The sequence below is a fragment of the Oncorhynchus masou genome, chromosome 12, assembly GCF_036934945.1.
Source record: "Oncorhynchus masou masou isolate Uvic2021 chromosome 12, UVic_Omas_1.1, whole genome shotgun sequence".
Classification (NCBI taxonomy): Eukaryota; Metazoa; Chordata; class Actinopteri; order Salmoniformes; family Salmonidae; genus Oncorhynchus; species Oncorhynchus masou.
In genome coordinates, this window is record NC_088223.1 from 7,404,036 (window position 1) to 7,429,566 (window position 25,531).

A 25,531-nucleotide genomic window follows, 5' to 3' on the forward strand; every position below is an offset into this window, starting at 1 on the left:
CTACTCACTAGTCTCTACTCTCTTGGCTACTCATTAGTCTCTACTATCTTGGCTACTCACTAGTCTCTACTCTCTAGTCTACTCACTAGTCTCTACTATCTAGTCTACTCACTAGTCTCTACTATCTAAGCTACTCACTAGTCTCTACTCTCTAGGCTACTCACTAGTCTCTACTATCTAAGCTACTCAGTAGTCTCTACTATCTAGTCTACTCAGTAGTCTCTACTATCTAGTCTACTCACTAGTCTCTACTATCTAGTCTACTCACTAGTCTCTACTATCTAGTCTATTCACTAGTCTCTACTATCTAGTCTACTCACTAGTCTCTACTATCTAGTCTAATCACTAGTCTCTACTATCTAGGCTACTCACTAGTCTCTACTCTCTAGGCTACTCACTAGTCTCTACTATCTAGGCTACTCACTAGTCTCTACTATCTAAGCTACTCAGTAGTCTCTACTATCTAGTCTACTCAGTAGTCTCTACTATCTAGTCTACTCAGTAGTCTCTACTGTCTAGTCTACTCACTAGTCTCTACTATCTAGGCTACTCACTAGTCTCTACTATCTAAGCTACTCACTAGTCTCTACTCTCTAGGCTACTCACAAGTCTCTACTCTCTAAGCTACTCAGTAGTCTCTACTATCTAGTCTACTCACTAGTCTCTACTATCTAGGCTACTCACTAGTCTCTACTCTCTTGGCTACTCACTAGTCTTTACTATCTAGGCTACTCACTAGTCTCTACTATCTAAGCTACTCAGTAGTCTCTACTATCTAGTCTACTCACTAGTCTCTACTATCTAAGCTACTCAGTAGTCTCTACTATCTAGTCTACTCACTAGTCTCTACTATCTAAGCTACTCAGTAGTCTCTACTATCTAGTCTACTCACTAGTCTATACTATCTAAGCTACTCACTAGTCTCTTCTATCTAGGCTACTCACTAGTCTCTACTATCTAGGCTACTCACTAGTCTCTACTATCTAGGCTACTCACTAGTCTCTACTATCTAGGCTACTCACTAGTCTCTACTATCTAGGCTACTCACTAGTCTCTACTGTCTTGGCTACTCACTAGTCTCTACTATCTAAGCTACTCAGTAGTCTCTACTATCTAGGCTACTCACTAGTCTCTACTATCTAAGCTACTCACTAGTCTCTACTCTCTATGCTACTCACTAGTCTCTACTATCTAAGCTACTCACTAGTCTCTACTCTCTAGGCTACCTACTAGTCTCTACTATCTAAGCTACTCACTAGTCTCTACTCTCTAGGCTACTCACTAGTCTCTACTATCTAAGCTACTCAGTAGTCTCTACTATCTAGTCTACTCACTAGTCTCTAATAACTAAGCTACTCACTAGTCTCTACTATCTAGGCTACTCACTAGTCTCTACTATCTAAGCTACTCACTAGTCTCTACTATCTAGGCTACTCACTAGTCTCTACTATCTAAGCTACTCAGTAGTCTCTACTATCTAGGCTACTCACTAGTCTCTACTATCTAAGCTACTCACTAGTCTCTACTCTCTAGGCTACTCACTAGTCTCTACTCTCTAGGCTACTCACTAGTCTCTACTATCTAAGCTACTCAGTAGTCTCTACTATCTAGTCTACTCACTAGTCTCTACTATCTAAGCTACTCAGTAGTCTCTACTCTCTAAGCTACTCAGTAGTCTCTACTATCTAGGCTACTCACTAGTCTCTACTATCTAAGCTACTCAGTAGTCTCTACTATCTAGGCTACTCACTAGTCACTACTATCTAAGCTACTCACTAGTCTCTACTCTCTAGGCTACTCACTAGTCTCTACTCTCTAAGCTACTCAGTAGTCTCTACTATCTAGTCTACTCACTAGTCTCTAATAACTAAGCTACTCACTAGTCTCTACTATCTAGGCTACTCACTAGTCTCTACTATCTAAGCTACTCACTAGTCTCTACTCTCTAGGCTACTCACTAGTCTCTACTCTCTAGGCTACTCACTAGTCTCTACTATCTAAGCTACTCAGTAGTCTCTACTATCTAGTCTACTCACTAGTCTCTACTATCTAAGCTACTCAGTAGTCTCTACTCTCTAAGCTACTCAGTAGTCTCTACTATCTAGGCTACTCACTAGTCTCTACTATCTAAGCTACTCAGTAGTCTCTACTATCTAGGCTACTCACTAGTCACTACTATCTAAGCTACTCACTAGTCTCTACTCTCTAGGCTACTCACTAGTCTCTACTCTCTAGGCTACTCACTAGTCTCTACTATCTAAGCTACTCACTAGTCTCTACTCTCTAGGCTACTCACTAGTCTCTACTATCTAAGCTACTCAGTAGTCTCTACTATCTAGTCTACTCACTAGTCTCTAATAACTAAGCTACTCACTAGTCTCTACTATCTAGGCTACTCACTAGTCTATACTATCTAAGCTACTCACTAGTCTCTACTATCTAGGCTACTCACTAGTCTCTACTATCTAAGCTACTCAGTAGTCTCTACTATCTAGTCTACTCACTAGTCTCTAATAACTAAGCTACTCACTAGTCTCTACTATCTAGGCTACTCACTAGTCTCTACTATCTAAGCTACTCACTAGTCTCTACTCTCTAGGCTACTCACTAGTCTCTACTCTCTAGGCTACTCACTAGTCTCTACTATCTAAGCTACTCAGTAGTCTCTACTATCTAGTCTACTCACTAGTCTCTACTATCTAAGCTACTCAGTAGTCTCTACTCTCTAAGCTACTCAGTAGTCTCTACTATCTAGGCTACTCACTAGTCTCTACTATCTAAGCTACTCAGTAGTCTCTACTATCTAGGCTACTCACTAGTCTCTACTATCTAAGCTACTCACTAGTCTCTACTCTCTAGGCTACTCACTAGTCTCTACTATCTAAGCTACTCAGTAGTCTCTACTATCTAGTCTACTCACTAGTCTCTAATAACTAAGCTACTCACTAGTCTCTACTATCTAGGCTACTCACTAGTCTATACTATCTAAGCTACTCACTAGTCTCTACTATCTAGGCTACTCACTAGTCTCTACTATCTAAGCTACTCAGTAGTCTCTACTATCTAGTCTACTCACTAGTCTCTAATAACTAAGCTACTCACTAGTCTCTACTATCTAGGCTACTCACTAGTCTCTACTATCTAAGCTACTCACTAGTCTCTACTATCTAGGCTACTCACTAGTCTCTACTATCTAGGCTACTCACTAGTCTCTACTATCTAGGCTACTCACTAGTCTCTACTATCTAGGCTACTCACTAGTCTCTACTATCTAGGCTACTCACTAGTCTCTACTATCTAGGCTACTCACTAGTCTCTACTCTCTTGGCTACTCACTAGTCTCTACTATCTAGGCTACTCACTAGTCTCTTCTATCTAAGCTACTCACTAGTCTCTACTCTCTAGGCTACTCACTAGTCTCAACTATCTAAGCTACTCAGTAGTCTCTACTATCTAAGCTACTCACTAGTCTCTACTATCTAGGCTACTCACTAGTCTCTACTATCTAAGCTACTCACTAGTCTCTACTCTCTAGGCTACTCACTAGTCTCTACTATCTAAGCTACTCAGTAGTCTCTACTATCTAGTCTACTCACTAGTCTCTAATAACTAAGCTACTCACTAGTCTCTACTATCTAGGCTACTCACTAGTCTCTACTATCTAAGCTACTCACTAGTCTCTACTATCTAGGCTACTCACTAGTCTCTACTATCTAGGCTACTCACTAGTCTCTACTATCTAGGCTACTCACTAGTCTCTACTATCTAGGCTACTCACTAGTCTCTACTATCTAGGCTACTCACTAGTCTCTACTATCTAGGCTACTCACTAGTCTCTACTCTCTTGGCTACTCATTAGTCTCTACTATCTTGGCTACTCACTAGTCTCTACTCTCTAGTCTACTCACTAGTCTCTACTATCTAGTCTACTCACTAGTCTCTACTATCTAAGCTACTCACTAGTCTCTACTATCTAAGCTACTCAGTAGTCTCTACTATCTAGTCTACTCAGTAGTCTCTACTATCTAGTCTACTCACTAGTCTCTACTATCTAGTCTACTCACTAGTCTCTACTATCTAGTCTACTCACTAGTCTCTACTATCTAGTCTACTCACTAGTCTCTACTATCTAGTCTACTCACTAGTCTCTACTATCTAGGCTACTCACTAGTCTCTACTCTCTAGGCTACTCACTAGTCTCTACTATCTAGGCTACTCACTAGTCTCTACTATCTAAGCTACTCAGTAGTCTCTACTATCTAGTCTACTCAGTAGTCTCTACTATCTAGTCTACTCAGTAGTCTCTACTGTCTAGTCTACTCACTAGTCTCTACTATCTAGGCTACTCACTAGTCTCTACTATCTAAGCTACTCACTAGTCTCTACTCTCTAGGCTACTCACTAGTCTCTACTATCTAAGCTACTCACTAGTCTCTACTCTCTAAGCTACTCACTAGTCTCTACTCTCTAAGCTACTCAGTAGTCTCTACTATCTAGTCTACTCACTAGTCTCTACTATCTAGGCTACTCACTAGTCTCTACTCTCTTGGCTACTCACTAGTCTTTACTATCTAGGCTACTCACTAGTCTCTACTATCTAAGCTACTCAGTAGTCTCTACTATCTAGTCTACTCACTAGTCTCTACTATCTAAGCTACTCAGTAGTCTCTACTATCTAGTCTACTCACTAGTCTCTACTATCTAAGCTACTCAGTAGTCTCTACTATCTAGTCTACTCACTAGTCTATACTATCTAAGCTACTCACTAGTCTCTTCTATCTAGGCTACTCACTAGTCTCTACTATCTAGGCTACTCACTAGTCTCTACTATCTAGGCTACTCACTAGTCTCTACTATCTAGGCTACTCACTAGTCTCTACTATCTAGGCTACTCACTAGTCTCTACTGTCTTGGCTACTCACTAGTCTCTACTATCTAAGCTACTCAGTAGTCTCTACTATCTAGGCTACTCACTAGTCTCTACTATCTAAGCTACTCACTAGTCTCTACTCTCTAGGCTACTCACTAGTCTCTACTATCTAAGCTACTCACTAGTCTCTACTCTCTAGGCTACTCACTAGTCTCTACTATCTAAGCTACTCACTAGTCTCTACTCTCTAGGCTACTCACTAGTCTCTACTATCTAAGCTACTCAGTAGTCTCTACTATCTAGTCTACTCACTAGTCTCTAATAACTAAGCTACTCACTAGTCTCTACTATCTAGGCTACTCACTAGTCTCTACTATCTAAGCTACTCACTAGTCTCTACTATCTAAGCTACTCAGTAGTCTCTACTATCTAGGCTACTCAGTAGTCTCTACTATCTAGGCTACTCACTAGTCTCTACTATCTAAGCTACTCACTAGTCTCTACTCTCTAGGCTACTCACTAGTCTCTACTCTCTAGGCTACTCACTAGTCTCTACTATCTAAGCTACTCAGTAGTCTCTACTATCTAGTCTACTCACTAGTCTCTACTATCTAAGCTACTCAGTAGTCTCTACTCTCTAAGCTACTCAGTAGTCTCTACTATCTAGGCTACTCACTAGTCTCTACTATCTAAGCTACTCAGTAGTCTCTACTATCTAGGCTACTCACTAGTCACTACTATCTAAGCTACTCACTAGTCTCTACTATCTAGTCTACTCACTAGTCTCTAATAACTAAGCTACTCACTAGTCTCTACTGTCTAGTCTACTCACTAGTCTCTACTATCTAGGCTACTCACTAGTCTCTACTATCTAAGCTACTCACTAGTCTCTACTCTCTAGGCTACTCACTAGTCTCTACTATCTAAGCTACTCACTAGTCTCTACTCTCTAAGCTACTCACTAGTCTCTACTCTCTAAGCTACTCAGTAGTCTCTACTATCTAGTCTACTCACTAGTCTCTACTATCTAGGCTACTCACTAGTCTCTACTCTCTTGGCTACTCACTAGTCTTTACTATCTAGGCTACTCACTAGTCTCTACTATCTAAGCTACTCAGTAGTCTCTACTATCTAGTCTACTCACTAGTCTCTACTATCTAAGCTACTCAGTAGTCTCTACTATCTAGTCTACTCACTAGTCTCTACTATCTAAGCTACTCAGTAGTCTCTTCTATCTAGGCTACTCACTAGTCTCTACTATCTAGGCTACTCACTAGTCTATACTATCTAAGCTACTCACTAGTCTCTTCTATCTAGGCTACTCACTAGTCTCTACTATCTAGGCTACTCACTAGTCTCTACTATCTAGGCTACTCACTAGTCTCTACTATCTAGGCTACTCACTAGTCTCTACTATCTAGGCTACTCACTAGTCTCTACTGTCTTGGCTACTCACTAGTCTCTACTATCTAAGCTACTCAGTAGTCTCTACTATCTAGGCTACTCACTAGTCTCTACTATCTAAGCTACTCACTAGTCTCTACTCTCTAGGCTACTCACTAGTCTCTACTATCTAAGCTACTCACTAGTCTCTACTCTCTAGGCTACTCACTAGTCTCTACTATCTAAGCTACTCACTAGTCTCTACTCTCTAGGCTACTCACTAGTCTCTACTATCTAAGCTACTCAGTAGTCTCTACTATCTAGTCTACTCACTAGTCTCTAATAACTAAGCTACTCACTAGTCTCTACTATCTAGGCTACTCACTAGTCTCTACTATCTAAGCTACTCACTAGTCTCTACTATCTAGGCTACTCACTAGTCTCTACTATCTAAGCTACTCAGTAGTCTCTACTATCTAGGCTACTCACTAGTCTCTACTATCTAAGCTACTCACTAGTCTCTACTCTCTAGGCTACTCACTAGTCTCTACTCTCTAGGCTACTCACTAGTCTCTACTATCTAAGCTACTCAGTAGTCTCTACTATCTAGTCTACTCACTAGTCTCTACTATCTAAGCTACTCAGTAGTCTCTACTCTCTAAGCTACTCAGTAGTCTCTACTATCTAGGCTACTCACTAGTCTCTACTATCTAAGCTACTCAGTAGTCTCTACTATCTAGGCTACTCACTAGTCACTACTATCTAAGCTACTCACTAGTCTCTACTATCTAGTCTACTCACTAGTCTCTAATAACTAAGCTACTCACTAGTCTCTACTATCTAGGCTACTCACTAGTCTCTACTATCTAAGCTACTCACTAGTCTCTACTCTCTAGGCTACTCACTAGTCTCTACTCTCTAGGCTACTCACTAGTCTCTACTATCTAAGCTACTCAGTAGTCTCTACTATCTAGTCTACTCACTAGTCTCTACTATCTAAGCTACTCAGTAGTCTCTACTCTCTAAGCTACTCAGTAGTCTCTACTATCTAGGCTACTCACTAGTCTCTACTATCTAAGCTACTCAGTAGTCTCTACTATCTAGGCTACTCACTAGTCACTACTATCTAAGCTACTCAATAGTCTCTACTCTCTAGGCTACTCACTAGTCTCTACTCTCTAGGCTACTCACTAGTCTCTACTATCTAAGCTACTCACTAGTCTCTACTCTCTAGGCTACTCACTAGTCTCTACTATCTAAGCTACTCAGTAGTCTCTACTATCTAGTCTACTCACTAGTCTCTAATAACTAAGCTACTCACTAGTCTCTACTATCTAGGCTACTCACTAGTCTCTACTATCTAAGCTACTCACTAGTCTCTACTATCTAGGCTACTCACTATTCTCTACTATCTAAGCTACTCAGTAGTCTCTACTATCTAGGCTACTCACTAGTCTCTACTATCTAAGCTACTCACTAGTCTCTACTCTCTAGGCTACTCACTAGTCTCTACTCTCTAGGCTACTCACTAGTCTCTACTATCTAAGCTACTCAGTAGTCTCTACTATCTAGTCTACTCACTAGTCTCTACTATCTAAGCTACTCAGTAGTCTCTACTCTCTAAGCTACTCAGTAGTCTCTACTATCTAGGCTACTCACTAGTCTCTACTATCTAAGCTACTCAGTAGTCTCTACTATCTAGGCTACTCACTAGTCACTACTATCTAAGCTACTCACTAGTCTCTACTCTCTAGGCTACTCACTAGTCTCTACTCTCTAAGCTACTCAGTAGTCTCTACTATCTAGTCTACTCACTAGTCTCTAATAACTAAGCTACTCACTAGTCTCTACTATCTAGGCTACTCACTAGTCTCTACTATCTAAGCTACTCACTAGTCTCTACTCTCTAGGCTACTCACTAGTCTCTACTCTCTAGGCTACTCACTAGTCTCTACTATCTAAGCTACTCAGTAGTCTCTACTATCTAGTCTACTCACTAGTCTCTACTATCTAAGCTACTCAGTAGTCTCTACTCTCTAAGCTACTCAGTAGTCTCTACTATCTAGGCTACTCACTAGTCTCTACTATCTAAGCTACTCAGTAGTCTCTACTATCTAGGCTACTCACTAGTCACTACTATCTAAGCTACTCACTAGTCTCTACTCTCTAGGCTACTCACTAGTCTCTACTCTCTAGGCTACTCACTAGTCTCTACTATCTAAGCTACTCAGTAGTCTCTACTATCCAGTCTACTCACTAGTCTCTACTATCTAAGCTACTCAGTAGTCTCTACTCTCTAAGCTACTCAGTAGTCTCTACTATCTAGTCTACTCACTAGTCTCTACTATCTAAGCTACTCACCATACTATAGACTACAGATTTAAGTCACCAGGAGAATACTTATTTTATATCTATTTTAAATCTAATCTAATTATCAATCTAACAATAAAAAAATCCTGATGATTTTGTAAAACATTTTTAGGTATTTTTACATGTTGCAAATAAAGTTGTCTGAAGTCGAAGCTCATCTATTGTTTGTAGGTATTGTCACTTGTTAATGAGCAACAGGTCTAAGTAGTTAAATAGAAGTTGACTAAAGTCAAAGCTCATCTATTGTTTGTAGGTATTGTCACTTGTTAATGAGCAACAGGTCTAAGTAGTTAAATAGAAATTGACTAAAGTCGAAGCTTATCTATTGTTTGTAGGTATTGTCACTTGTTAATGAGCAACAGGTCTAAGTAGTTAAATAGAAGTTGACTCAAGTCGAAGCTCATCTATTGTTTGTAGGTATTGTCACTTGTTAATGAGCAACAGGTCTAAGTAGTTAAATAGAAGTTGACTCAAGTCGAAGCTCATCTATTGTTTATAGGTATTGTCACTTGTTAATGAGCAACAGGTCTAAGTAGTTAAATAGAAGATGCTATATCCTGTGTAACAGCTAGTAATTACATTTTTATTTCTGCAGATATTATATGTCCTCTCTGGTGTACTACTGCGTTCATTTATCACTTGCTAGCCACATTTCACTGTCAATATAGGACACAACTCAAAACTGCTTAGAAAACAAACACATTCTTCTTCTTCTTCTTCTTCTCTGGTATTATGGCGGTTCAGCAAAACAAATGTTAAAGATGCGTGCCGCCACCTACTGTACGGGTAACTACATTGTATTTAGGGAAACATAAACACTTGTATGGTGCTTTTAGAAGCGATGTATTTCTCGTATTAGATCCGTTTTCTTAAAGCTCAACCAAGTTAATTAACTCAGACGGATCGCTTAATTTTTTTGGGGGGGTGGGGAGTACTAGCAACAACGTCAACCTGAGATATATTTTGAACAGCGCACATTCATGGATAAGTAATTAGAGTCTATTGGGCATAATCTCTCAGACACCCAGCGCATCCCACGAGGGACCCCAATCTTTGTCACAGTTGTTAAATCAATCGGATGCAGCTGAGAAGAGGTGAAAACAATGAGCTGGTGAATTTAGTGGAAACCATTTGTATTTATGCATGATAACAAGCATTCGTTGTTAAACTTCTGTAATTACAGACCGTATTTACTACCAATTACATTGGTATTATTGCACTGCGAATGGTTACAGTTTAACTCCAATACTTGTTAAGTGTAATTGTTGAAGGAATTTAACAATTCCTATATGTGTTCATTAAGACAGAGACCAGTCTACCAAGATTAGCCAATAGCATATATTCTCAGAGCGCTGCTCATAATACCACGTACATTAGTTTATATACCTCACATTTCGACATAAATGTCTCTCCTCCTCTCAGATACAATGGCAGTATAGTTCACAAGCCTTCCCACATTGTCTGCCACCTGTTAAACATTCTACTACAAGCCCATGGTCTCTCCCCTCCCTGGGTTGAGACAGAATGTCCTGTAAGGAACACAGTATTCCAGCCGGTCTGACGATGGCTCCATTAGTTTCTAACAAGGAACAGAAAGTCCTTGTTCTAATTCCTGACTAAAACTACACCTAATATTCAGTATTATGATTATAATAAGATTCACACATCCATACAGTAACATAGTAGTATTCTGTTTAGTTATAGTTCGAAGTTAAATGTATACATAATTGAGTCATTATTCATCAAAATCCCATAACACTAATGACTTACGCAATAAGGATCCTCTAAAAGGAAGCGTTAAACATTGATTGTTTAAATCATTGCTTGATTCGTTGTGTCTCTTGTTTATTTCTCCAGAGAGGAGACTTTGTGATGGGTAAAGGAAACAGTAAGCTGGCACCAGAGGTCCTGGATGACCTCACCAAGAGTACTGAGTTCAACGAGGCTGAGCTCAAGCAGTGGTACAAAGGCTTCCTCAAAGACTGTCCCACTGGTATACTGAACCTAGAGGAGTTCCAACAGCTATATGTCAAGGTGAGGGAGGGAGGGAGGGAGGGAGGGAGGGAGGGAGGGAGGGAGGGAGGGAGGGAGGGAGGGAGGGAGGGAGGGAGGGAGGGAGGGAGGGAGGGAGGGAGGGAGGGGGAGGGAGGGAGGGAGGGAGGGAGAGAGGGAGGGACTTAAAGACTGTCCCACTGGTATACTGAACCTAGAGGAGTTCCAACAACTATATGTCAAGGTGAGGGAGGGAGGGAGGGAGGGAGGGAGGGAGGGAGGGAGGGAGGGAGGGAGGGAGGGAGGGAGGGAGGGAGGGAGGGAGGGAGGGAGGGAGGGAGGGAGGGAGGGAGGGAGGGAGGGAGGGAGGGAGGGACTTAAAGACTGTCCCACTGGTATACTGAACCTAGAGGAGTTCCAACAACTATATGTCAAGGTGAGGGAGGGAGGGAGGGAGGGAGGGAGGGAGGGAGGGAGGGAGGGAGGGACTTAAAGACTGTCCCACTGGTATACTGAACCTAGAGGAGTTCCAACAACTATATGTCAAGGTGAGGGAGGGAGGGAGGGAGGGGGAGGGAGGGAGGGAGGGAGGGAGGGAGGGAGGGAGGGAGGGAGGGAGGGAGGGAGGGAGGGAGGGAGGGAGGGAGGGAGGGAGGGAGGGAGGGGGAGGGAGGGAGGGACTTAAAGACTGTCCCACTGGTATACTGAACCTAGAGGAGTTCCAACAACTATATGTCAAGGTGAGGGAGGGAGGGAGGGAGGGAGGGAGGGAGGGAGGGAGGGAGGGAGGGAGGGAGGGAGGGAGGGAGGGAGGGAGGGAGGGAGGGAGGGAGGGAGGGAGGGACTTAAAGACTGTCCCACTGGTATACTGAACCTAGAGGAGTTCCAACAACTATATGTCAAGGTGAGGGAGGGAGGGAGGGAGGGAGGGAGGGAGGGAGGGAGGGAGGGAGGGGGAGGGAGGGAGGGAGGGACTTAAAGACTGTCCCACTGGTATACTGAACCTAGAGGAGTTCCAACAACTATATGTCAAGGTGAGGGAGGGAGGGAGGGAGGGAGGGAGGGAGGGAGGGAGGGAGGGAGGGAGGGAGGGAGGGAGGGAGGGAGGGAGGGACTTAAAGACTGTCCCACTGGTATACTGAACCTAGACGAGTTCCAACAACTATATGTCAAGGTGAGGGAGGGAGGGAGGGAGGTAGGGAGAGAGGGAGGGAGGGAGGGAGGGAGGGAGGGAGGGAGGGACTTAAAGACTGTCCCACTGGTATACTGAACCTAGAGGAGTTCCAACAACTATATGTCAAGGTGAGGGAGGGAGGGAGGGAGGGAGGAGGGAGGGGGAGGGAGGGAGGGAGGGAGGGAGGGAGGGAGGGAGGGAGGGAGGGGGAGGGGGGAGGGAGGGAGGGAGGGGAGGGAGGGACTTAAAGACTGTCCACTGGTATACTGAACCTAGAGGAGTTCCAACAACTATATGTCAAGGTGAGGGAGGGAGGGAGGGAGGGAGGGAGGGAGGGAGGGAGGGAGGGAGGGAGGGAGGGAGGGAGGGAGGGAGGGAGGGAGGGAGGGAGGGAGGGAGGGAGGGAGGGAGGGAGGGAGGGAGGGAGGGACTTAAAGATTTTCCCACTGGCATTCTGAATCTAGAGTTCCAACCATTATATATCAAGGTGAGGAAGAGAGGGACGAGAGGGAGGGAGGGATGAGGAAGGAAACAGATGGTGATTATTTGTAGGGAGAGAGGGGGACAAGTGGGTTGAAGAGGAAATAGCAGTGAATTGGTGGGGTGGTGGGGGGGTGGGAACAAGAGAAACGATGGAGGACAGTGGTAGATGTCCTTCCTAAAGCGTTCCCGCTGTCATACTCAAAGCACACTAAAGGAAGAAAGTCATTTGGAGTAGAGGGATTTTGTGGATTTGGTTTAGAATGTGCAACATCATCCATTCATATCTGCGTTCCAAATGGACCTCTATTACCTATGTAGGACATTATCTTCGGCCACGGACCATGGGGTGCCATTTGGGACTGAGTCTATTTGAATAGCCTTCCAGTTACATGTATTTCTTTATTTTTCTCTCATGCAGTTCTTTCCGTACGGCGACGCGTCTAAGTTCGCCCAGCACGCCTTCCGTACCTTCGATAAGAACGGGGATGGGACCATCGACTTCCGGGAGTTTATCTGCGCTCTGTCAATCACCTCGAGGTACGATCCATAACACGGGTACCCACACACTCACACACTCAGTCACACACTCACTCACTCACTCACTCACTCACTCACTCACTCACTCACTCACTCACTCACACACTCACACTCTCACTCACACACTCAGTCACACACTCACACACTCACACACTCAGTCACACACACAATCACACACTCAGTCACACACTCATTCACTCACTCACTCACTCAGTCACACACTCACTCACACACTCAGTCACTCAGTCACTCACTCACTCACTCACTCACACACTCACTCACTCACACACTCACTCACACACTCAGTCACTCAGTCACTCACTCACTCACACTCTCACTCACTCACACTCTCACTCACTCACTCACTCACTCACTCACTCACTCACTCAGACACACACTCACACACTCAGTCACACACTCACTCACTCAGTCACACATTCACTCACACACTCAGTCACTCAGTCACTCAGTTACTCACTCACACACTCACTCACTAATTCAGTCACACACTCACTCACTCACTCACTCACACACTCACACTCTCACTCACACACTCAGTCACACACTCACACACTCACACACTCAGTCACACACACACTCACACACTCAGTCACACACTCATTCACTCACTCACTCACTCACTCAGTCACACACTCACTCACACACTCAGTCACTCAGTCACTCACTCACTCACTCACTCACTCACACACTCACTCACTCACACACTCACTCACACACTCAGTCACTCAGTCACTCACTCACTCACTCACTCACTCACTCACTCACACACTCACTCACTCACTCACTCACTCACTCACACACTCACTCACACACTCACTCACACACACACTCACACACTCACTCACTCACTCACTCACTCACTCACTCACTCACTCACTCACTCACACACTCACTCACTCACTCACTCACTCAGACACACACTCAGTCACTCACTCACACACTCACACACTCAGGAACACACTCACACACTCACACACTCACACACTCAGTCACACACTCACACACTCACTCACACACTCACACACTCAGTCACACACTCACTCACTCACTCACTCAGTCACTCACACACTCACACACTCAGTCACACACACACTCACACACTCACTCACACACTCACTCACTAATTCAGTCACACACTCACTCACACACTCAGTCACTCAGTCACTCACTCACACACTCACTTTCTCACACACTCACTCACTCACACACACACTCACACACTCAGTCACTCACTCACACACTCACACACTCACTCACACACTCAGTCACACACTCACACACTCACTCACATACTCACTCACTCACTCAGTCACTCACACACTCACACACTCAGTCACACACACACTCACACACTCAGTCACACACACACACTCACACACTCAGTCACTCACTCACACACTCACTCACTCACACACACACTCACACACTCAGACACTCACTCACACACTCACACACTCACTCACACACTCAGTCACACACTCACACACTCAGGAACACACTCACACACTCACTCACACACTCACACACTCACTCACACACTCAGTCACACACTCACTCACTCACTCACTCAGTCACTCACACACTCACACACTCACACACTAAGTCACACACTCACTCAGTCACACACTCACTCACACACTCAGTCACTCAGTCACTCACTCACACTCTCACTCACTCACACTCTCACTCACTCACTCACTCACTCAGACACACACTCACACACTCAGTCACACACTCACTCACTCAGTCACACATTCACTCACACACTCAGTCACTCAGTCACTCAGTCACTCACTCACTCACTCACTCACTCACTCACTCACTCACACACACACACACTCACACACTCACACACTCAGTCACACACTCACACACTCACACACTCAGGAACACACTCACACACTCAGTCACACACTCACACACTCAGGAACACACTCACACACTCACTCACACACTCACACACTCACACACTCACACACTCACTCACACACTCAGTCACACTCACTCACTCACTCACTCACTCACTCTCTCACTCACACACTCACACACTCAGTCACACACACACACACACACACACACACACACACACACACACACACACACACACACACACACACACACACACACACACACACACACACACCTGTGTATTTCTATTTGCCAGTTCTCTCCATCACCTCTAGGGGGACCTTTGAGCAGAAACTCAACTGGGCCTTCAACATGTACGACTTAGACGGAGACGGCAAGATCACACGCATGGAGATGCTGGAGATCATAGAGGTCTGTGTGTTTCTGTGTGTTTCTGTGTGTTTCTGTGTGTCTTTGAGTGTGCTTGTCTCCATACTCGTGTGCATGCATGTGTGTGCGTCCATTTGTGTGTGTGTGTGTGTGTGTACATTTACTGTGTGTGTGTCTATGACAACTTACTTTGTGTGCATATTGCTCCAGCGAATGCCCCATTCCATCTTTACTGACCTCTCTCTCTCTCTCTCTCTCTCTCTCTCTCTCTCTCTCTCTCTCTCTCTCAGGCAATCTACAAGATGGTTGGCACTGTGATAATGATGCGTATGAACGAAGATGGGCTGACTCCCCAGCAGCGCGTGGATAAGATCTTCTCCAAGATGGATAAAGATCACAACGATGAGATCACGCTGGAGGAGTTCAAAGAGGCAGCCAAGAGTGATCCCTCCATCGTCCTACTGCTACAGTGTGACATGCAGAAATAGAGGAGGGAGGTGGTGAGGGAGGGAGGGAGGAGTGAAGGAGGAGGGGGAGGGAGGTGGTGAGGGAGGTGGTGAGGGAGGGAGGAGGGAGGATGTGAGGGAGGGAGGGAGGAGGTGAGGGAGGGAGGGAGGAGAGAGGAGGTGTGGGAGGAGGAGAGGGAGGTAGGAGGGAGGAGGAGAGGGAGGGAGGAGGGAGGGAGCAGTTGAGGGAGGAGGTGGGGGAGGGAGGTGGGGAGGAGTGGGAGGTGAGGGGGAGGGGGAAGTAGTGAGGAATGAGGTGAGGGAGGAGGGCAGTGGCAAGTTTGCCCTCTCATTGTACTATTTTTGCCAATTGATATTGGGGGGGTCTCTATTTCTGCTATAGGATCTGCAGACGTATGGATGGAGAGACTGGTAGAGTGAGGGAGTAGAGATGGAGGAGAGCAGGGTAGGGGGGATGGAGAAACTGGTAGAGTGAGGGAGTAGAGATGGAGGAGAGCAGGGTAGGGGGTATGGAGAAACTGGAGAGAGAGAGAGAGAGAGAGAGAGGGGAGAATGAGAGAGAGGGGAGAGAGAGGGGAGAATGAGAGAGAGGGAGAGAGAGAGATAGAGGGGGGAGAATGAGAGAGAGGGAGAATGAGAGAGAGAGAGAGAGAGAGAGAGAGAGGGGAGAATGAGAGAGAGGGGAGAGAGAGGGGAGAATGAGAGAGAGAGAGAGAGAGAGGGAGAGAGAGAGAGAGAGAGGGGAGAGAGACGGGAGAATGAGAGAGAGGGGAGAGAGAGAGAGAGAGAGAGAGAGAGAGAGAGAGGGGAGAATGAGAGAGAGGGGAGAATGAGAGAGAGGGGAGAATGAGAGAGAGGGGAGAATGAGAGAGAGGGGAGAGAGAGAGAGAGAGATAAATCAAATCAAATGGAATCAAACGGTATATGTCACATGCGCCGAATACAACAGGTACAGAACTTACCGTTAAATTCTTACTTACAAGCACTTAATCAAGAAATATAGTTAATAAAATATTTACTAAATCAAATAAAGTTAAAACAAACAATTGAATCAAATGTAAACACAATAAATATACATTGTAAATAGTCAGTGGCCATTCGATTAGCTTAGTTGTTCAGCAGTCTTATAGCTTGACGGTAGAAGCTGTTGAGGAGCCTCTTGGTCCTAGACTTGGTGCTCCGGTACTGCTTGCCGTGCCGTAGCGGAGAGAACAGTCTGTGACTTGGGTGACTGGAGTCTTAGACAGTTTTTGGGGCCTTCCTCTGACACCGCCTGGCATATAGGTCCAGGATGTTAGGAAGCTTGGCCCCAGTGATGTACTGGGCCTTCCTCTGACACCGCCTGGTATATAGGTCCAGGATGTTAGGAAGCTTGGCCCCAGTGATGTACTGGGCCTTCCTCTGACACCGCCTGGTATATAGGTCCAGGATGTTAGGAGGCTTGGCCCCAGTGATGTACTGGGCCTTCCTCTGACACCGCCTGGCATATAGGTCCAGGATGTTAGGAGGCTTGGCCCCAGTGATGTACTGGGCCTTCCCCTGACACCACCTGGCATATAGGTCCAGGATGTTAGGAAGCTTGGCCCCAGTGATGTACTGGGCCTTCCTCTGACACCGCCTGGCATATAGGTCCAGGATGTTAGGAAGCTTGGCCCCAGTGATGTACTGGGCCTTCCTCTGACACCGCCTGGCATATAGGTCCAGGATGTTAGGAAGCTTGGTCCCAGTGATGTACTGGGCCTTCCTCTGACACCGCCTGGCATATAGGTCCAGGATGTTAGGAAGCTTGGCCCCAGTGATGTACTGGGCCTTCCTCTGACACCGCCAGGCATATAGGTCCAGGATGTTAGGAAGCTTGGCCCCAGTGATGTACTGGGCCTTCCTCTGACACCGCCTGGCATATAGGTCCAGGATGTTAGGAAGCTTGGTCCCAGTGATGTACTGGGCCTTCCTCTGACACCGCCTGGTATATAGGTCCAGGATGTTAGGAAGCTTGGCCCCAGTGATGTACTGGGCCTTCCTCTGACACCGCCTGGCATATAGGTCCAGGATGTTAGGAAGCTTGGCCCCAGTGATGTACTGGGCCGTATGCACTACCCTCTGTACCAGGCGGTAATGCAACCGGTCAGAATGCTCTCGATGGTGTTGTCGTGCCCTCTTTACACCTGTCGTGGTGTGTTTGGACCATGATAGTTTGTTGGTGATGTGGACACACCACCTGGAGGAGGTGCGTCATGAAAGTACAGGATCCAGTTGCAGAGGGAGGTGTTTAGTCCCAGGGTCCTTAGCTTAGTGATGAGCTTTGTGGGCACTATGGTGTTGAACACTGAGCTGTACTCAATGAACAGCATTCTCACATAGGTGTTCGTTTTGTCCAGGTGGGAAAGGGCAGTGTGGAACGCGATTGAGATTGTGTCATCTGTGGATCTGTTGGGGCGGTATGCGAATTGGAGTGTGTTTAGGGTTTCTGGCATGATGGTGTTGATGTGAGGCATGACCAGCCTTTCAAAGCACTTCATGGCTACATATGTGAGTGCTACGGGGCGCTAATCATTTAGGCAGGTTACCTTCACTAGCTTGGGCACAGGGACTATGGTGGTCTGTTTGAAACATGTAGGTATTACAGACTCGGCAAAGGACAGGTTGAAATGTCAGTGAAGACATGCATTGAGTACACGTCCTGGTAATCCGTCTGGCCCCGCAGCTTTGTGAATGTTGACCTGTTTAAAGGTCTTTCTCACATCAACTATGGAGAGCGGGATCACACATTCGTTCCGAACAGCATTTAGCTCTTCTGGTAGGTTCGCTGGGCAGCTCCCGGCTGGTTTTCCCATGTAATCCGTAGTAGTTTTAAAGCCCGGCCACATCTGACGAGCATCAGAAACGGTGTAGTAGGATTTAATCTTAATCCTGTATTTACGCTTTGCCTGTTTGATGGTTTATCTGAGGCCATAGCGGGATTTCTTATAAGTGTCCGGATTAGTTTCCTTGAAAGTTGAAGCTCTAGCCTTTACCTCGGGGTGGATGTTGCCTGCAATCCATGGCTTCTGGTTGGGGAATGTACGTACGGCCACTGTGGGGACGAGGTCGTCGATGCACTTATTGATAAAGCCGGTGACTGAGGTGGTATACTTCTCAATGCCATTGGATGTATCTCGGAACTTATTCCAGTCTATGCTAGCAAAAGGGTCCTGTAGCGTAGCTTTCGCGTCATCTGACCACTTTCGTATTGAGCGAGTCACTGGTATACTACCTGCTTTAGTTTTTGCTTGTAAGCAGAAATCAGGAGGGTAGAATTATGATCAGATTTGCCAAATGGAAGTTGAGGGAGAGCTTTGTATGCGTCTCTGTGTGTGGAGTAAAGGTGGTCTACCGTTTTTTTATTTTCTGGTTACACATGTGACATGCTGGTAGAAGGTTAAACTGATTTTAGTTTCCCTGCATTAAAGTCCCCGGCCACTAGGAGCGCCACTTCTGGATGAGCATTTTCTTGTTTGCTTTTGGCCTTATACAGCTGGTTGTATACAGCTGGTTGTATACAGCTGGTTGAGTGTGGTCTTAGTGGCAGTATCGGACTGTGGGGGTATGTAGACAGCTACAAAAAATACAGATGAAAACTCTCTAGGTAGATAGTGTGGTCTACAGCTTATCATGAGATACTCTACCTCAGGCAAGAAAAACCTCTAGAATTCCTTAGATATTGTGCACCAGCTGTTTACAAACATACAAAGGCCGCAACCCCGTGTCTTACCAGAGGTTGCTGTTCTGTCCTGCTGATGTAGTGAATAACTCACCGTCAGCTGTATGTTCTTAATGTCGATGTTACAGTTTTTAATGTCCCGTCGGTAGGATAGTCTTTCTCGTAGATTGTCCAGTTTGATATCCAATGATTTAACATTGTCAAATAATATGGAGTGTAGTGGTGGTTTACTCATTCGCCAAACAATTCTCACAAGGCACCCAGACCTCGGCCCAGACCTCTTATAGGGGAGGATAGTAATGGTCTCTTATAGGGGAGGATAGTAATGGTCTCTTATGGGGGAGGATAGTAATGGTCTCTTATAGGGGAGGATAGTAATGGTCTCTTATGGGGGAGGATAGTAATGGTCTCTAAAGGGGGAGGATAGTAATAGTGATGATGTAATGGTCTCTTATGGGGAAGGATAGTAATGGTGATGATGTAATGGTCTCTTATGGGTGAGGATAGTAATGGTGATTATGTAATGGTCTCTTATTGGGGAGGATAGTAATGGTGATGATGTAATGGTCTCTTATGGGGGAGGATAGTAATGGTGATGACGTAATGGTCTCTTATGGGGGAGGATACTAATGGTCTCTTATAGGGGAGGGTAGTAATGGTGTCTTATGGGGGAGGATAGTAATGGTCTCTTATAGGGGAGGATAGTAATGGTCTCTTATAGGGAGGATAGTAATGGTGGAGATAGTAATGGTGATGATAGTAATGGTCTCTTATGGGGGAGGATAGTAATGGTATCTTATAGGGGAGGATAGTAATAGTCTCTTATAGGGGAGGATAGTAATGGTCTCTTATGGGGGAGGATAGTAATGGTCTCTAATGAGGGAGGATAGTAATGGTCGCTAATGGGGGAGGATAGTAATGGTCTCTTATAGGGGTGGATAGTAATGGTCTCTAATGGGGGAGGATAGTAATGGTCGCTAATGGGGGAGGATAGTAATGGTCTCTTATGGTGGAGGATACTAATGGTCTCTTATAGGGGAGGATAATAATGGTCTCTTATGGGGGAGGATAGTAATGGTCTCTAATGAGGGAGTATAGTAATGATGATGATGTAATGGTCTCTTATAGGGGAGGATAGTAATGGTCTCTAATGGGGGAGGATACTAATGGTCTCTTATAGGGGAGGATAATAATGGTCTCTTATGGGGGAGGATAGTAATGGTCTCTAATGAGGGAGTATAGTAATGATGATGATGTAATGGTCTCTTATAGGGGAGGATAGTAATGGTCTCTAATGGGGGAGGATAGTAATGGTCTCTTATGGGGGAGGATAGTAATGGTCTCTTATAGTGGAGGATAGTAATGGTGATGATGTAATGGTCTCTTATAGTGGAGGATAGTAATGGTCTCTTCTAGGGGAGGATAGTAATGGTCTCTAATGGGGTGGATAGTAATGGTCTCTTATAGGGGAGGATAGTAATGGTCTCCTATAGGGGAGGATAGTAATGGTGATGATGTAATGGTCTCTTGTAGGGGAGGAAAGTAATGGTTTATTATAGGGGAGGATAGTAATGGTCTCTTATAGGGGAGGATAGTAATGGTCTCTTATAGTGGAGGATAATAATGGTCTCTTCTAGGGGAGGATAGTAATGGTCTCATATAGGGGAGGATAGTAATGGTCTCTTATAGGGGAGGATAGTAATGGTCTCTTCACCTTTTAAAGATTATCCCTGTCCATTTGTCTCTGTCTTTAAATGCCACCATAAAGGTTAAATGAACAGGGGAACAAAACAAACATTTGACCATCAGCTGACTTCAGTTTGTGTTATGGTTGTTATTCATGGCACAAGTTGCAGGTAGCTCCGATACTCATCCACCAAAATAACTGTGAAGGTTTGATTCGCAGGAAGAAACGTTTAAACAAAACGTTTAAAAATCAACAGACTTTAATCGAAGTCAATGTTGTGATTGGTGGTAAGTTGTATAGTTAAAATCGTCACAAAAGGATTTAATGCTTTAAGGCTGTTTAGTCTTGCTTTACACAAAACATTCAGTACTTGAAACATCTGATGATCAGTCAGAACAAAAGAGCCAATAATAGAGCCAGTATGGTGCCATAGTTTCTTGTTGCTCAATGATAATTAACGGCTGTTTGAAGAAACTGAAATCTGGTGGATCCGCTAAAGGGCAAAGCCTCAATATTTCTCTTATTTTCCCTGAAAAAGCCTGAAAAAGCCATCCTCCCTCTTTCCTCTCATCCTCCTCTTCCTTCCTCATCCTCCTCTTCCTCCTGCTCTTCAAATGTCAGGCAGACTGAGGGATGTGACAGGTGGTTGTTGAACTCCTGTCTGATCAAAGATCAATCGAGAAAAGAGCAAGAGGTGTGTGTGTTTGTGTGCGTGTGTGTGTGTGTTTGTGTGCGTGTATGTTCGTGTGTGTGTGTGTGTGTGTGTTTGTGCCTGTGTGCTATGTTTCCAGTCCAATAGCTAGACACCAGAGATATGAATGTCCTGTAGATAGAGGAGACGAAGAGATGGAACCCTCCCCAGCCAATGAAATTTTTTCCCTCATCTTTAGCCAATCCGAATGTTCCATCCCTCAAAGAGAGACAAGCACTGGCCTTTTTTGTCAAATGTAATAATGAGATGAAATGTGCATGACATTAATCGTGTGTATGAATATAAACAGTTGTAATAATGTACATGTAACACTAACCTAGACTTCTTTAATGGCAACACAGCTACAGTGGTTTGTGAATAACCTGTGTGTGTGTGTGTGTGTGTGTGTGTGTGTGTGTGTGTGTGTGTGTGTGTGTGTGTGTGTGTGTGTGTGTGTGTGTGTGTGTGTGTGTGTGTGTGTAACAGAGATGCCTCAGCAGTCGAATTTCTTCATTCCTTGTGTCAACCAGGGTTTGCCAACAGCTAGTCGAAGGGACGAATTTGGCTCCCCAAGTTTTCAGAGCAAAAATAAATTATATTTATTTCTATTTTGGGGTGAGGGAGACTGTAAAAACACCAGGAAATCAGCTCCAATTGATTTTAATTGATCTCTTCCCAAGTATACCCACGCATAGAGAGAGAGAGACATGTGATTGTATACAAATGTAAGCAAGGTTTGAAATTATTATGTTTTAGTCAAACATTATAACGGTTTTGGATTCTTTGCAGTCTACAAATTTGCAAATGATTTGTTATTATGGTCCGGTCCCCCCGACCATCTGCTCCAGAAAACAATCAGGCTGCGGCTGAATCTAGTTGATGATCCCTGGTAGGGACCCTCCGTCTCGCCTCAGTTATAGTTGGGTTTATACTTTAAGTTATAGTTGGGTTTATACTTTAAATTACAGTTGGGTTTATACTTTAAATTACAGTTGGGTTTATACTTTAAGTTACAGTTGGGTTTATACTTTAAGTTACAGTTGGGTTTATACTTTAAATTACAGTTGGGTTTATACTTTAAGTTACAGTTGGGTTTATACTTTAAATTACAGTTGGGTTTATACTTAAAGTTACAGTTGGGTTGGTATGTCGTTTAAATTACAGTTGGGTTTATACTTTAAGTTACAGTTGGGTTGGTATGTCATTTAAATTACAGTTGGGTTTATACTTTAAGTTACAGTTGGGTTGGTATGTCGTTTAAATTACAGTTGGGTTTATACTTTAAGTTACAGTTGGGTTGGTATGTCATTTAAATTACAGTTGGGTTTATACTTTAAGTTACAGTTGGGTTGGTATGTCGTTTAAATTACAGTTGGGTTTATACTTTAAGTTACAGTTGGGTTGGTATGTCATTTAAATTACAGTTGGGTTTATACTTTAAATTACAGTTGGGTTGGTATGTCATTTAAATTACAGTTGGGTTTATACTTTAAGTTACAGTTGGGTTGGTATGTCATTTAAATTACAGTTGGGTTTATACTTTAAATTACAGTTGGGTTTATACTTTAAGTTACAGTTGGGTTGGTATGTCATTTAAATTACAGTTAGGTTTATACTTTAAATTACAGTTGGGTTGGTATGTCATTTAAATTACAGTTGGTTTTATACTTTAAATTACAGTTGGGTTGGTATGTCATTTAAATTACAGTTGGGTTGGTATGTCATTTAAATTACAGTTGGGTTGGTATGTCATTTAAATTACAGTTGGGTTGGCATGTCATTTAAATTACAGTTGGGTTGGTATGTCATTTAAATTACAGTTGGGTTGGTATATCATTTAAATTACAGTTGGGTTGGCATGTCATTTAAATTACAGTTGGGTTGGTATGTCATTTAAATTACAGTTGGGTTGGTATGTCATTTAAATTACAGTTGGGTTGGTATGTCATTTAAATGACATAGCAGGGAAAGATTTGAGAATTCTATCTCACTTCCTGTTGTTTCTTGTTTGCAGCTATCTGTTGAATGTGACTGGTTGGATTTGATTGTAATTTGTATTGATACCCCAGGGGAAATCTAAAATAGGGGTTTAGGATTTGTTATGCTTGCATCCTTTGAGATAGTTAGTTGACCTAGTTGGCCCCTGGGAAACAAATGTCATTCCAACGTCATTAATAGGTTATTCACTTAAATCAATGAATATATTATATTTGATAAAGATATGTTTGACTCTGGTTTAATATGGTTGACTGACACTGTTAAAAATATACAACACCACAATGGAATGTAGATTAGACAGAGGACCAACCTATTCAGAAATATCACATGCTGATACAGAAATATAAAATATAGAAAGAAACCAGCCCCTAATTTTACTATGGATCTATATAATTCTATTTGTTCTACTCTGTGACAGGGGAACCACTTGTGCTCTGTTGTGTAATATACAACAATTCTGCTGTTGACTTCAACACGTCTGTGCTGTTGATGTGAATTTATGTGCGTTTCGTTGATTAATTATGTTCCGTTTTTTTATTTCAATATTGTACGGCTCTTAGAACAAAGAACAATGTAATTATTTTTGTTACATAGAATGAAAACACTTGGATGTTGAAATGATCTGGGTTGGTGTATTTTGTTTGTCCGTCTTGTAGGTGCATCGCAGCGAATCGGAAAGGACGCCAAACACACACACACACACACACACACACACACACACAACCCAAAGAGTATGAGTCACTGTCTGGTGATGTCAGAGTGACGCAGTAATGTCATCCTCCATGGCGTTCTCATGGTAACCAGGCTCCATGGTAACCAGGCTGTGGCCAGAACGCGGGCAGACTTATGGACACACACATACATCCGTAGTCTAATGACTAAGGAAATTAATTTTGGCCCTCCTATCTGAAAACTGTCATTTGGTTAACTGGTCAGTAATAGATAAATCATTGAAAATAATGAAATGAGACAAGGAGAGGAGAAGGTAAATCCGTTGTTCTTGTTCCTCCTCCCTGTCCAGGATTGTCAGATAGGCCACACCAGATCCACTGCAGTATTAGACGTTTATCCAGGTCCCCAGGACGTCGGGAGATGCCTTCAATGTGGTTCACGAAGGGCAACGCGAGCGTCCCAGGTTGCTAGGGCGTTGTGGACAAGGATAGAAGAAGGGCTTGAATCGCGAGATACGGCTCCTAGTATCATGGTTTCTATCCCAAGACTTAACCAGTCTGAATGAATGCTTAAACTTAACCCTGACCTTAACCAGTCTGAATTAATGCCCTAAACCCAACCCTGACCTTAACCAGTCTGAATTAATGCCCTAAACCCAACCCTGACCTTAACCAGTCTGAATTAATGCCCTAATCTTAACCCTGGCCTTAACCAGTCTGAATTAATGCCCTACCTAATCTTAACCCTGGCCTTAACCAGTCTGAATTAATGCCCTAATCTTAACCCTGGCCTTAACCAGTCTGACTGAATGTCCTAAACTTAACCCTGACCTTAACCAGTCAGAATTAATGCCCTAAACTTAACCCTGACCTTAACCAGTCAGAATTAATGCCCTAAACTTAACCCTGACCTTAACCAGTCAGAATTAATAACTAAACTTTACAATCAAGTTGTTTCTGTTTGAGCCATATGTCAACCCTTACCAGTTGTTTCTGTTTGAGCCATATTTCAACCCTTACCTTAAGTCTTACCAGTTGTTTCTGTTTGAGCCATATGTCAACCCTTACCTTAAGTCTTACCAGTTGTTTGGAAAACAACATCTACTATATTCGGAAGGCTCATACGACACAAGAGTCATTTCACGCTTTAAAAAAATGTAATAGACCACTGCAGAGAGAATTGCCAGCCAATTTACCGCAGAAAAACATTTTATATTTGTAGGGTATTATTCTTGGCCTCCTCAGCAGT

The 25,531-nt window shown here is 43.8% G+C and overlaps 1 protein-coding gene across 1 annotated transcript in view; it reads left to right on the top strand.

The window, feature by feature from the left end:
- Positions 1-15,560, top strand: part of LOC135549022 (hippocalcin-like protein 4) — a 41,468-nt gene extending 25,908 nt beyond the window's left edge. Inside the window, exons 2-5 of the mRNA XM_064979092.1 lie at positions 10,481-10,657; positions 12,691-12,809; positions 15,014-15,110; positions 15,359-15,560. Coding sequence (XP_064835164.1) covers positions 10,496-10,657; positions 12,691-12,809; positions 15,014-15,110; positions 15,359-15,556 — 576 coding nt within the window. The 5' untranslated portion in view covers positions 10,481-10,495 and the 3' untranslated portion in view covers positions 15,557-15,560. The remainder of the gene's footprint in view (positions 1-10,480; positions 10,658-12,690; positions 12,810-15,013; positions 15,111-15,358) is intronic.
- The last annotated feature ends 9,971 nt before the right edge of the window (positions 15,561-25,531 follow it).